We start from the raw sequence: 13,099 nt of genomic DNA on the forward strand, positions 1-13,099 counted from the left end.
ACCAGAATCATCAAACTTCTGTTTTACTGAAGTCAGATTTTACCCAGCTCTGCTCTGTTTCATAACCTTTATAACAGTTTAAATACATGATTCGCTCTGTCTATCTCTCTCTCTCTGTGTCCCTCAAATGTAAAAATCTTTCTCTCAGATGTTAGTCTCTCTCTCTGATGACAGTCTCTCTTTCAGATGTTAAAGTGTCTCTCTCTCTCTCTCTCTCTCTCTCTCTCTTTCTCTTTCTCTCTTCGGAGTTTAAAGTCTCTCTTCCTCTCCCTGTCCCTCAGATGTAAAAGTCCCCCTCTCTCTCTGTACTTCAGATGCAGGGCCAACCGGTGTTGGGGCAGTTGGTCCCAGACTCTTATGTGGAGCTGGAGAGGAGGATTTTTCAGGAGAGGAGCAGAGTCTGTCCTGATTTTCCGATCCTGAGACGCAGAGACCTGGTCCAGTTCATCCAAGAGGCTCAACTTCAGCTGGAGGAGAGCGAACTGCCACACGCCATCCACTTCCTCTCAGAATCAGGTCAAAGACGAGACTCCCGTTTGGACCTGGGTTACACCTGGTTTAGTCCTTAGTTTAGTCCTGGTAAATTTAGCCCTGGGTTACACCTGGGTTAGACCTGGTTTAGTCATGGGTTTAACCTGGTTTAGTTCTGGTTTAGTCCTGGTTTAGTCCTGGTTTAGTCCTAGTTTAGTCCTGGTTTAGTCCTGGTTTAGACCTGGGTTAGACCTGGTTCAGACCTGATTTAGACCTGGGTTTGACTTGGTTCAGACCTGGGTTAGAAATTATTTAGACCTGGGTTAGACCTGGTTTAGTCCTGAGTTTAGTCCTGGTTTAGTCCTGGGTTACACCTGGGTTAGACCTGGTTTAGTCATGGTTTAACCTGGTTTAGTCCTGGTTTAGTCCTGGTTTAGTCTTGGTTTAGTCCTGGTTTAGTCCTGGTTTAGTCCTGGTTTAGTCCTGGTTTAGTCCTGGTTTAGACCTGGTTTAGACCTGGGTTAGACCTGGTTCAGACCTGATTTAGACCTGGGTTTGACTTGGGTTAGACCTGGGTTAGACCTGGTTTAGACCTGGTTTAGACCTGATTTAGACCTGGGTTAGACCTGGTTTAGTCATGGTTTTAACCTGGTTTAGTCCTGTGTTAGACCTGGTGTATACCTGGTTTAGACTTGGGTTAGACCTGAGTGAAACTTGGAAACTAGACTTGCTTGTGCCGTATTGAGTTTGACCATAAACCAGACGCTCCTGAGGCAGCGATCTGAACACAACATAACACTGTGCAGTCTTAACACTTTATAAGAGTTACTGTTTTTATGTTTTTATGATCTGTTTATCTCTGGTGTTTGCACTTTGTCCTGCTGTTTACACTTGATACCTCAGCTCCATACCTCCTCAGCTGCAGGAGTCAGGATTTACCCAAAGTGGTAGAGATGGAGCAATAGTGAGTAAATTAAGCCAACTAGTCTTAATGTTCTGTTTTCTACAGGAGTTCTGCTACACTTTGATGACCCTGCTCTCCAGCTCCAGGACCTGTATGTCATCCAGCCCCAGTGGATCTGTAACATCATCTCTCAGGTACCAGGCCTCTGCAGGATTAACGCATTCACACTGTTTGTGAATGCAGACATATTGTGTACTCTTTATCTTTGTGTTTTCTTCAGAAGCTGTCTGTGAAGAGCTCTGGGTCCCGGGAGCATCCTAAAGGTGTGCTGCAGCGCCACACAGTGGAGAAGCTTCTATCTGACACCAAATGTTTCCCAGAGTCTCACAGCGCACAGCTCTTCAAACTCCTCGAGAAGTTTCACATCGCTCTGCCCTTTGGAGATGACCAGCTCCTAGTGCCCAGCAGGTGGAGCTCTCCTCTGCTCCGTCTGACCCTGTCCATCCTCTGCTCCTCTGACCCTCCCCTTGAATAATAATTATTCGTGTAAATAATTATTCTTATTTACACGAATAATTCTTGTTTTGTAATATTTGTGTCTTTTCTGTCCCCAGTCTATCGAAGCATCGTCCCGTGATAGACCTGCCTCACAGTGAGAACTCTGAGGTCATAGTTCGTTTGTACGAGATGCCTTATTTTCCGATGGATTTCTGGTCCAGACTGATTACCCGCCTCCTTGAAGTCTCCTCTCTGCTGCTCAATGGACGAGGTACAATTATTATGCAACAGAATATAGGCCTCCTTTTTGATATGGAGGAGAGGGTCAGATGGAGCAGAGGAGAGTCATTTATTGTTACACTTAAATGTTGTTTAGAAAAAAGCTCTCGTCCAAACCGGATCTATTGGAGGAGAGGAGTGTATCTGTGCTGGTCTCCTGAAGCCTACTGTTTAGTGGAGGCAGCATCTCTGGACCAAAGCTCCTCTAGCTACGTCAGGATAACTGTTCCCTCCTCACACAAAGGTAAACAGCTCTGTGCTTAACAGTGCCCCCACTGGTCACTAACAGAATTATGGTCTCCTTTTCCACCCTATTACATTCCTATAGCCATTTCTGTAGGTGAAATAGCTTTTGAAGTAGGTGCAATTGGGCTGAGCAATATGTTGATCAAATTATGGTCTCATTCTTGGGACAAGCAGGAGCTCTATGTGCAAACAAAGACACTTTTCCCACACATCCCGTTGGTCAGCCTCAGCAATGCTCTGAGAGAGTGACATTTAGGTTTAACCAAATTCAATATTGGGTGCTCCAATCTGGCTCCAAGAAAATCGTGATATAATTTTTTTGGTATATCGCCCACCCCTGGCCATAGACTGTACTGTATATATAAATGGACATAGATAACCTCGTAGCCGCCGTCTTCCAAATAGGAAGGGAGCATGGGCACGCTTTTGGCTTCATCTTCTCTGATTGCTGTAGCTCCAAATGCTGCAGTGAGCCTCGTCATTTTGGTCTTAAAATGTTTGTATTAAACCTCTCTACATGACCCCTGGGTTTTTATTTTGCTATTGTGTCTGTGAATCAAGATGTCAACATCAATAACAGACAAATCATTCCCCAGGTTGCTCCTGCTAGTATTAGCAACAGGTTTCATTGACAGTATTGCTAAGCTCCTGCTCCCTGCTAAACCAGCGGTGCAGGTGAGAAGAGACATTACCTTCAACAGCCTTGCTCCGAATTGGCTCTTTAGTTGCTATGATATTCACCGCTAGAACTGCTAGCATCGATGAGCTTCATTTGACTCGAGCCAAACACTCGTTATGCAGTGACATCACACTCGGCCCACTTCTTTATACAGTCTATGCCCCTAGACAGCTAGACAGCTTGTTTTAGCCTTGTTTAAACTGCCTCAAGCCATTTTTAAAAAGTAATAGCATTGTTAATCAAATCTGCAGTTTTCAGTAGGAAGTCAGTGGACCATTTTATGTGAGACTTAATCACTAAATACTATGAAAATGCATAAAAAAATGAAAACACATGAAACACAAAATTGTCCAAAATGTCCAAACTTATATGCAAAACCCTCCTTATAGTACAGCTGATTCATGCGAGTGCTCTCTGTGCTGCCCCCTTCAGGCCGTGTGCTTCTGGGGCAGGTCGTTGATCACATAGACTCTCTGTTGGAGGAGTGGTTTCCAGGGTTATTAAACACAGACATGCACGGCAGTGGAGAGGCGCTGGTGAAGAAGTGGGCTCTGTACAGCTACGAGGACAACCAGGAGTTTAAGAGGGTCCTCCTGGAAGATCTGTTCAAGTACTTCGACAATGGTACCACAAATACACTGCATACATGTACTTATACTAGTGTAGTCATGATACTAACATTTCAAACTCAATTTGGATACTAAGGAATAGACTCGATACTCAATCCCGATTCCGATACCACAACAATAATAAAAAACACTCTGTCTTTAGGCAATAGAATGTGATTTTTAACATTAAATGGTGCTATTTTCTTTTATATTCGCATGTGGCCTCATATCTGTGTAATCCCTCAGTGGTCCAGGTAGGTTCCATAGTGGTCCATGGGTGTAAATGGGCACTTTTTTTTTTTTTACCAACAGAAAGTTTGAATGGTGACATCGGGTGGGCATCTGACACATAGGGACATTTCAGAAAATGTTTGTAGAGGTCTAAACTACAGGATTAGCAGCGTTTACACAGAATAAGACCCCATGGAAACACAGGGAGGGCATCTGACACACAAGGAGAGCATCGGGTACACAGGGAGGCCATTTATATTACCTAACTAAATCCATTCTTTCTATTCAAGTTTTAGTTTAATTTTTGGTTTAGAGCTGATTCTATTCCTATTCCACTCTTATATTTCTATTTTTACCCATTTTAGATTAAAATTATTGAAATATCTATATACTTATTTTCAGATTTCTTGATGGTGAACCCGGAAGACCCACGATGCACTCTCCCTCTCTCTCAAATTGCTCCTGACCTAGTTCTGAGTGACCAATCAGCAGCCACAATTTTGGACAGTGAGGAGCTGGAGGTGGATATGTCTGTGGAGAATCGTTTGGGTAAGACTCCTCTGCATCCTCTGCTCCATCTGCCCATCCTCTACTTTTCTGACCCTCTCCTCTGCTCCTATCACCTGTTCCTCTGCTCCATCTGCTCATTCTCTGCTCCTCTGACCCTCTCCTCTGCTCCTCCTGCTCCTCTCCGCTGCTCCTCTGACCCTTTCCCTTGTATATTTATTGTGTTCCAGGTGATGGGGGCTTTGGTACAGTTTACAGAGGGATGTACAGGAATGAAGAAGTTGCAGTGAAGATTTTTAACAAACACGCGTCTGAGCTGTACGTCTACAGACTCCTCCGTCAGGTAACACCAGACAGTCATTTTCAGTTTTAGCCATAGCTGCTGTGTACCTGATGCCCTGTATTGTGTTGTTTCCAGGAGTTGGCGGTGCTCGGGCGGCTGCGACACCCCAGTTTGGTGGGTCTGTTGGGGGCCAGCTGCTGCCCTCAAGTGCTGGTGATGGAGCTGGCTCTGCGCGGGTCTTTGGACGCTCTGTTGGAGCACGAGTCTTGTCTGAGCCGCAAACTGCAACACCGTATTGGCCTGCAGGTGGCAGACGGACTCAGGTAACACTGACAATATCTGACATCTTTAAGTTAAAATGGGACTATACACATAAGCGCCGCCTACAACCACATTTCAAATAGATTTGCTAAACTGAGCAATACCTGGACTAAACAGGAGCGTGAGGGGGGAGAAGGGGCAGGATCTGGAGGACTAAAGGGGAGAGGAGGTCTGGGGTCTGTAGGTATTCTTGGATTTCAAGCTATGGCAACCGTCCTCCCTGGTCATAGCAATTAAGCAATTAAAATTAAAATATTATATCTTTTATATTTTAACAGAAAACTATCCAGAACTCACATGAAGTTAAACTGGACTCTTTTAATGGGTTGTGCATTTACAGGTACCTCCACTCATCCATGATCATCTACAGGGACCTGAAGCCTCATAACATTCTCCTGTTTAACCTGAGGACAGATTCTGAAATCATCGCCAAGATCACAGACTACGGCATCGCACAGTACTGCTGCAGCATGGGAGTACGCAGCGGTGAGGGGACGCCAGGTGAGTTTATAAACAGGTGACACATTTACAGGTGAGGCACTGTGGCTGAGTGGCTAGTAATCACACCTCACAGCAAGAAGGTTCCAGGTTTGATTACCAGGCATGTTTGTGTGGAGTTTGCATGTTCTCCCTGTGTCTGTGTGGAGTTTGAATGTTCTCCCTGTGTCCGGTGTCATCCATCAACCCAAAACATGCACAACAGGTCACATCCTTCAGCTAAGGTAGTCCTGACCTAGACGTCTTTTTCTCTGTAGGTTTCCGCGCTCCTGAGATGGCTCGTGGAGGACTGACCTATGACTTCAAAGCAGACGTCTTCTCTTTCGGGCTGCTCATGTTCGACCTGTTCACCTGTGGAGAGAGGATCATTGAAGGAGTTAAGTTCCCCAGCGAGTTCGACGAAGCAGCTGTGCGCGGGAAACTACCAGGTACACACAGTCAGGTTAAACTCACGATTCACAAGTTCAAAGTTTAGTCTTTATATAAATACATATGTTCCTAGTACGTTTTTCTGCATAAATAGTACTTCTTGCATGAACTCCCCCTGCAGGTGTTGTCTTGTGATTGTAGTTTGGGTCAGATACATAGAGATACAGAAGGCAGCATGTCTTTAGTCGACTACAGCCCTATAAGTGAATATGAATTATAGAGTTAAAAGGAACCAGTTCTGTTTGACATGTTTTAATACAGAGAAAATTAGGTACAGCTCCTTTAAAATGAATGTGTATTCTCTTCTTTCAGACCCGGTGAGGCACTACGGTCTGAGTCCTTGGCCCCGGTTCCAGGATCTGATGAAGGACTGTCTCAGAGAAAACCCCAAAGACCGACCCTCCTCTGCTCAGGTGTGTCCCCTCCTCCTCCTCCTCTGCACAGCTGAGCTTTACCTGTCCCTAAATCAATGTTTGAAATCATTATCAGCCGAACATCAGGGCACCAAAAGTACAGTAAATCTGTGTAAATGTCTCACCTGTTTTGTTTTTATTTCAGATTTTTGATCGTTTGAACTGTGGAGACATGCTGTGTCTGCTCAACAAGCTGGTGCTGCCTTTAAATGCGGAGTGCCTCATTCTCAGCTCTGGTCCTGGTCCGGTCTCTGGTCCTGATTCTAGTCCAATCTCTGGTTCTGGTTCTAGTTTGGTCTCTAGTCCTAGTCCTGGCTCTGGTCCTGGTTGTGGTCCTGGTTCTGGTCCAGTCTCTGCTCTAGGTGGTGGTTCTGCTCCAGTGGTGTGGCTCGGAGGGGGGAGCAGCTCCAAACGACTGGGAAACCTCAGTGCAGTGAATCTGGAAACTGTCAGTGTCCAAACTCGGGTGAGATTCATTCACTCCACATGTGGGTGAACTGTCTTGCCCAAGGACATAACTTTATATAACATAACTTTGCCCATAACCATAACATAAGTGTGAAAAGTTGACGGATGAGTGCTCTGACCCCTGAACACAAACTTTTAAACAATTTGGCATTATTCATTATTCGTACCTTGGAGACATTTATCCTGGTGTTTGATTTAACTGAACTTAAAATATTTTATGTGCATAGAAAATACCTCTGTGGCTCTAGTTACAATGAGGGATACAAACAAAACAGCAAAACGTCATCTCTCCCTCTCTTCCTCCTCTCCTTTCTCCCTCCTCTTCTCTCCCTCAGGTGGTAGACTCAAGTCCAGTGTTGTGCCTGGTTCTGGTCCCGAGCCCACAGGAGGCGAGCTGTGATTGGCTGGTGGGTGGTACTCAGTCCGGGTCCCTGTTTGTTCAGAACACTCAGGACTGGACCCAGAGGCACCATCTACAGAGAGTGTCTGACGCCGTCACCTCAATGTACTTCCACCTGCAACCCAAACGAACGTAAGAAACATTTAAGAGGGGGTATTTTACTTCTATGGGATATTAAAGGGGGGTATTTTACTTCTGTGGGGTATTAAAGAGGGGGTATTTTACTTCTACCAGATATTAAGGGGGGGGGGGGGGGTATTTTACTTCTACCAGATATTAAGGGGGGGGGGGGGGGTATTTTACTTCTACTGGGTATTAAAGGGGGTATTTTACTTCTGTGGGGTATTAAAGAGGGGTTATTTTACTTCTATGGGGTATTAAAGGGGGGTATTTTACTTCTGTCAGGTATTAAAGAGGGGGTATTTTACTTCTACCAGATATTAGGGGGGGTATTTTACTTCTACGGGGTATTAAAGGGGGTATTTTACTTCTGTGGGGTATTAAAGAGGGGGTATTTTACTTCTACAGCGTATTAAAGGGGGGTATTTTACTTCTGTGGGGTATTACCTGTAACAATTAACATATTTAGATCACCATGTTTCCTTTTATTGTTTTGAAAATGCTATTAAAATTAAAATATAATTTCACCAACAACATATTAACATTTAAATGAGTTTTACTTTCATTTTATGCTCCGAGCCCCCCCTCCCTGTGCTCCCCCTGCTCAGGGCACTATCACAACAGTTATGGGAACTGTGCAATATTTTGGATGGTGCAATAATGGGAACTGAGCAGCGAGTGTAATGTGCAATTTTTATTTTGACCCTTTTGTGACCCGAGCCCTTGGGACATGAGATGGAAATTAGCCTTTGGCAATAATCTGGGGTGTTTACGTAAATACAATAAAAAACACAATCAGTGTGTCATGTGCATGGACGATGTAGGCTTGTGGGCAGAGCCTTGCACAGAATCTTACATATAACTGTAAAAAGGGTTTGAACAGGGCAAGAGAGAGATCACTAGATTACCCAGACATGCATGGATGCCATCTAAAACCAGGTTTTTGATGAGGGAACAATGTTATAACAGGGGAGAAAGCTAAAAAATGTCACTTCAACACACGTAATGTCTTTTTCAGGCAGAGGAGGAGCTATTTGCTGGTGGGGACAGCAGATGGCGCTCTCACTGTTTATGAAGACTCAGTTCTCCTGGTGAGTATGAATCATAGTGGGACTAAACCAGGACTAATAATATGATATAGACCAGTTCATTTTTCTAGCGTTCTTGTTGTTCTTGTGTCAGGAGGAGAATGGTGAGCCGGTGAAAACCTTGTGCTTGGGCACTATAAACACTCCAGTGCTGGGACTGGGACAGTGCAGTCTCTGTATGAACAGCCGGGGGGCACTGTGGGGCGCCTGTGGCTCCAGGATCCTCTCGTTTACAGCAGAATATGACGTGTGTAAAAGTATCGATACCAGACCCAGCCCCACACTACAGTGAGTACCACTTTATGTGTATACAGACTATGGCTGTTTCTGTCTACACTCCGCACACCTGACGGGGCAACAGGTGTGTCAGAGGAGAGGCACTTGACTGAAAGGTTTTAAAAAGTCTCTTGTTTCACTTTTATTAATACTTTTCGGTCCCTCTGACCTTCCTCAGGTATGAGGACAGCCCCTTCTGCTACTCTTATATAAGTTAAGGGACTGCATCCCTAAGAGTAATCAACCAGTCACTACAGTGAATAAATACATTCACAGTGAGACCCCAATGGAACTGCAGTATAGTTCATAATTCACTTCACACCAGTCTTTTATGAGTTAAAACACATGGACAATGACTAGAAAAATATAAAGATCATTAACACACTAAAAAGTTAATAGTTGTATTCCATAATTCTGAGTGAGTATCAGGCGGACAGTTAAGTTGTTGTGGAAATTAGTTTTGTATCATTAGGTATAAAATGCTGAAACATTGTAATTAACAGTGTCTCAAGTCAGTCTCACGTGTTTGGCCTCAAGCAGAGACTCTCTATATAAAAGGACATGGCTAATCTGCTAGAACAGGAAGTGAGCATGTGCACGCTTCCTGCTTCAGTGTTGGAATTGGATCCACTTCACTTTCTGTTGAATAACTATGGCCCCTCTTTCTATAACTGGCGCTGTCAGGCTCGTCATTTTGGTCTTAAATGTTTGTATTAACCCGCTCTACAAGATACTTATATTTTTATTCAAATTTTGTTTGTAAATTAAAATATGAGCATTAATAACAGACAAATCAGGTGCCTTCTTTCCCCCGAGATCGCTACCCCTAACAGGTTTGATTGACAGCGTTGCTAAGCTCTTACTCCCTGCTAAACCAGTTTTGCGATACATTCGTCCTAACACACTGCTGTCTTCTCTGTCCCAGGTCTCGTGCGTTGAGCTCTGAGGCCTCTATCTCGCGGTTGGCGTTGGACAAACTGGTTTATGTGAGTAAAGTTGGAGCATGCTCAGTAGAGGTTTGGGACAGACGCTCCGAGAGGATGGTGGACTGCATCGACTGTGCTCAAGTCATCAGGTAAATAAAATACAAACACTACCTCTAGTCTTTCTCTGAACATTGACTTTTCAATGGTCAAGAGTCCTCAAAATGGCGCCTATAAACAGGAAACTGAAACCCATGAGTAGGTTGTGTTCACGTGACATCAGCACATGGTAGAATCCTCATAGTTTAAGCTGTTTGAGCACTTCATTTATCCAAGGTCCAAGTTCCTGTCGTGAAAAGAAAGCAGCATTTATATTTGGGACACAAATAGTTCATTTATGTACACTTTATATCTATTTACCCTATCCTCTCTCTCCTCCTTTTCTTTCTCTCTTTCATCCTCTCCTTCTCTCTCTCACCTCTATCTGACATCTCTTTCTTTCTCTCTCTCTGCTCTTCTCTCTCACCTCTCCCCTCTTCTCTTCTCTTTCTCTTTCCTTCGCTCTCACCTCCCCTAACCTCTCTCTCTAATCTCTCTCTCCCTTTCCCTCCCCCTTCTCTTTCTCTATCTCCTCCACCCTCTTTCTCTCTCCCTCCCTCTGTCTCACCTTTCTCTCCACTCCCCCCTTCTCTCTCACCTCCCCTGACCTCTCTCTCTAATCTCTCTCCCTTTCCCTCCCCCTTATCTTTTGTCTATCTCCTCCACCCTCTTTCTCTCTCCCTCCCTCTGTCTCACCTTTCTTTCCCCTCCTCCCTTCTCTCTCTGACCTCTCTCTCTGCCCCCTCTCACCCCCTTCTCTTTCTCTTCCCCTCTCTCTTACCTCTGCCCCTCTCGCTCTATCTGTCTCTCCCTCGCTTTCTGTCTCTCCATCTATCTCTCCTCTCTCTCTGCCCTCCTTTTCTCTCTCTCTCTGCCCCCTCCTTCTCTCCCTTTCTCTCACATTTCTCTGACCTCTCTCTCTGTCCCTCTCTCTTTGAACTCTCTTCCTTCCCTTTCTCTCCCCACTCCTCCCCTCTTTCTCTCTCCCCCTTTCCTTTCTCTCTCCTTCTCTCTCTGTCTCCTCAGACAGAGCAGCTCTCAGGGGAGGCCCTCACACAAGCCCTTGGACAGCGCCCCCTCCTGGGCTCAGGTGAAGTCTCTCCTGGTCCAGTCTGGGGTCTGTTTGTGGGTCGGGACCAGAGGAGGTCACGTGATCCTGGTGGAGCTCAGCAAGAACCAGGCTCTTCAGGTTCTGGGGCCACACTGTCAGTCTGTGCGCTGCATCGTCCCCTTCAGCAGCGGTGAGGAAACACAAAGATTATTATGGTGGAATTATACGAAAATGTACAAACTAGACAGAAATACTAAGGAAAAATAATGACATCATGGAATTACATCAGGTCCAAAGTAGAGCGTATCCCTATTTCAAAGTATTTGAGCACTACAACACACTGACCAGTACTTAACCAGGTCTACACTAAGACTAAACCAGAACTGAACCAGGACTAAGCAAGGTCTAAGACATGAGGAATACTACACAAATAAAACCAGACTAGACATAAAACAGGACTAAATCATAATCATAATCCAGACCAGCACTAGATTAAAACACACACGCATTTTTTTGTACAATAATCAATAAGTGCATTGTTGGCATGTTCTTAGCATTACTGTCACATCAAAACTCTGGTCTCTGAAAGTTGCAAAAAGTGCTTATAAACTCATTGTGGTGAATAATTAGGATGTTCTGAATGCATAACTTTGAACAGTACAAACTGTTTAAAATGAACTTCCACATTTCGTTTTAAAATTTTAGCCACCACCTTTTAGAATGGACAAAACATTAATATAAATCAAACTTTTCAGATTTACCAAACTGGAAAAATGTGGTGCTCGTTTTGGGTCGAAAATTTCCTCAGGACAAGACTCAGTTTGGTGAGTGCATTTAACACAGATTTGACTCAGTTACAGCGTTTTTGGGCCTATATTAAAGAGAGTTACATACTTTTAGAAAATAGATACAGTACATTTCTGGCTAAAATCCTGTGTGTGTCTGTGTGTGTGTCTTTGTGTATGTGTCTTTGTGTGTGTGTATGTGTGTGTCAGAGGAGGAGTCGGTGCTGTCTTTGTGGAGCAGCGCTTTGGCCAAAGAAGTGAGAGATCTGAGCCGCGTTTGTGAGAAGAGAGACAAGATGGCTGCCCGCATGAGGGAGCAGCTTCTGCACTGAAATATACAGGTAAACAAACAAATCAACAAGTCAACAAAAATAAGCAAATAAATAAACACTGGTTTTGTTTGAACCTGCTGGGGAATTAAAGACATATTAGGAGATTTACGCAAAATAATATCAATGAATGTACTAGTTTTTCCAACAAATTTGAGGAAAACCAGAGTGCCCTTATTCCTGTGGCCTGTAGAGGGCAGCATTCACTTCAACAAATCTTCAATTTTAATTATGTTTTGGTCATTTGTACATTTTTAAAATATATATTTGGTGGAGTGCTCGTCTTCATGGAGATGTGATTGCTTTTCCTGGAGTGTTTCACAATATGGCATTAAACTTATCTATCTTGTATTTATTCAAGTACAGGTGTTTTTAATTGCTAAATAAATATCTTGAAAAGAAAGTACATGCATCCTTACTATCTGCAGTGTCCCCCCTCTCCACAGATCTGACCTGTAACTTGGCCTAGCTGTGTCAGTGCTGTCTCCAAGGAGATAGATATAGAGATAGTGATTTTCATTGTATTTAAAGGTAATTATTACAATTTTTTGTTTTTTTCCAGAATGTACTTCAAAAGGGATCAGCTCAAAATGGATGGACACACATTCAGAAAGTTACCTCAGATTCTCAAGTAAAAATGAAAGATTTAGCAGCAGATATAGACTTTTTTTTTTTTTTTAGTTTACAAACGTTTAAAAAGGGACACAAACAAAACCTGTCTCTAGATCCTCTGACACTGGAATCAAACCCTCTCATTTTGTATTTTTTAAATGATTTTTATTTTTTTGTGAATTTTTATGTGAAGCTTGAGCACTCCAGTTTTTATGCTACAAAATTATATTTTTTAGATTTTTGAACTTTTTATGCTTTTTGTAAATTATAAATGTGTAAAATACTGTTTTGTAATAAATAAATACAAACTTTGAGCCTGTGTATGAGATTTGATATAATAATGGCTGTTCATTCTTTTGGCTGGGTCACATTCTAAGAGATGATCATAATCTCAGAGGGCGGGGCCTTTATGTATTTAACTCTGTAGAACTCTAAGTGGTATGGGAATATGGGAGATTCAAAGTTTAAAAAGAAAAATCTCCAAACTTCTTCTCCTCAAATGTTGAACCTTCTCATTAGTTTAGGATCGGCTTCACAAACTTGTCATATTAATCTTATATTTTAAATTCCTTTGACGACAC

The 13,099-nt window shown here is 43.4% G+C and overlaps 1 protein-coding gene across 1 annotated transcript in view; it reads left to right on the forward strand.

Moving 5' to 3' along the window:
* The window catches only part of lrrk2 (leucine-rich repeat kinase 2), a 46,286-nt gene extending 33,555 nt beyond the window's left edge, over positions 1-12,731 (forward strand). The window contains exons 32-52 of the mRNA XM_055222637.1: positions 315-516; positions 1,481-1,569; positions 1,656-1,843; positions 1,990-2,144; positions 2,250-2,396; positions 3,510-3,701; positions 4,319-4,465; positions 4,654-4,766; positions 4,842-5,029; positions 5,368-5,528; positions 5,783-5,953; positions 6,267-6,367; positions 6,513-6,833; positions 7,171-7,367; positions 8,374-8,446; positions 8,538-8,731; positions 9,645-9,794; positions 10,768-10,982; positions 11,548-11,616; positions 11,788-11,918; positions 12,469-12,731. Of these exons, the coding sequence (XP_055078612.1) occupies positions 315-516; positions 1,481-1,569; positions 1,656-1,843; positions 1,990-2,144; positions 2,250-2,396; positions 3,510-3,701; positions 4,319-4,465; positions 4,654-4,766; positions 4,842-5,029; positions 5,368-5,528; positions 5,783-5,953; positions 6,267-6,367; positions 6,513-6,833; positions 7,171-7,367; positions 8,374-8,446; positions 8,538-8,731; positions 9,645-9,794; positions 10,768-10,982; positions 11,548-11,616; positions 11,788-11,909 (3,195 nt within the window). The 3' untranslated portion in view covers positions 11,910-11,918; positions 12,469-12,731. The remainder of the gene's footprint in view (positions 1-314; positions 517-1,480; positions 1,570-1,655; positions 1,844-1,989; positions 2,145-2,249; positions 2,397-3,509; positions 3,702-4,318; positions 4,466-4,653; positions 4,767-4,841; positions 5,030-5,367; positions 5,529-5,782; positions 5,954-6,266; positions 6,368-6,512; positions 6,834-7,170; positions 7,368-8,373; positions 8,447-8,537; positions 8,732-9,644; positions 9,795-10,767; positions 10,983-11,547; positions 11,617-11,787; positions 11,919-12,468) is intronic.
* The last annotated feature ends 368 nt before the right edge of the window (positions 12,732-13,099 follow it).

This window comes from Periophthalmus magnuspinnatus, chromosome 6, assembly GCF_009829125.3.
Source record: "Periophthalmus magnuspinnatus isolate fPerMag1 chromosome 6, fPerMag1.2.pri, whole genome shotgun sequence".
In the NCBI taxonomy this organism is placed as follows: Eukaryota; Metazoa; Chordata; class Actinopteri; order Gobiiformes; family Gobiidae; genus Periophthalmus; species Periophthalmus magnuspinnatus.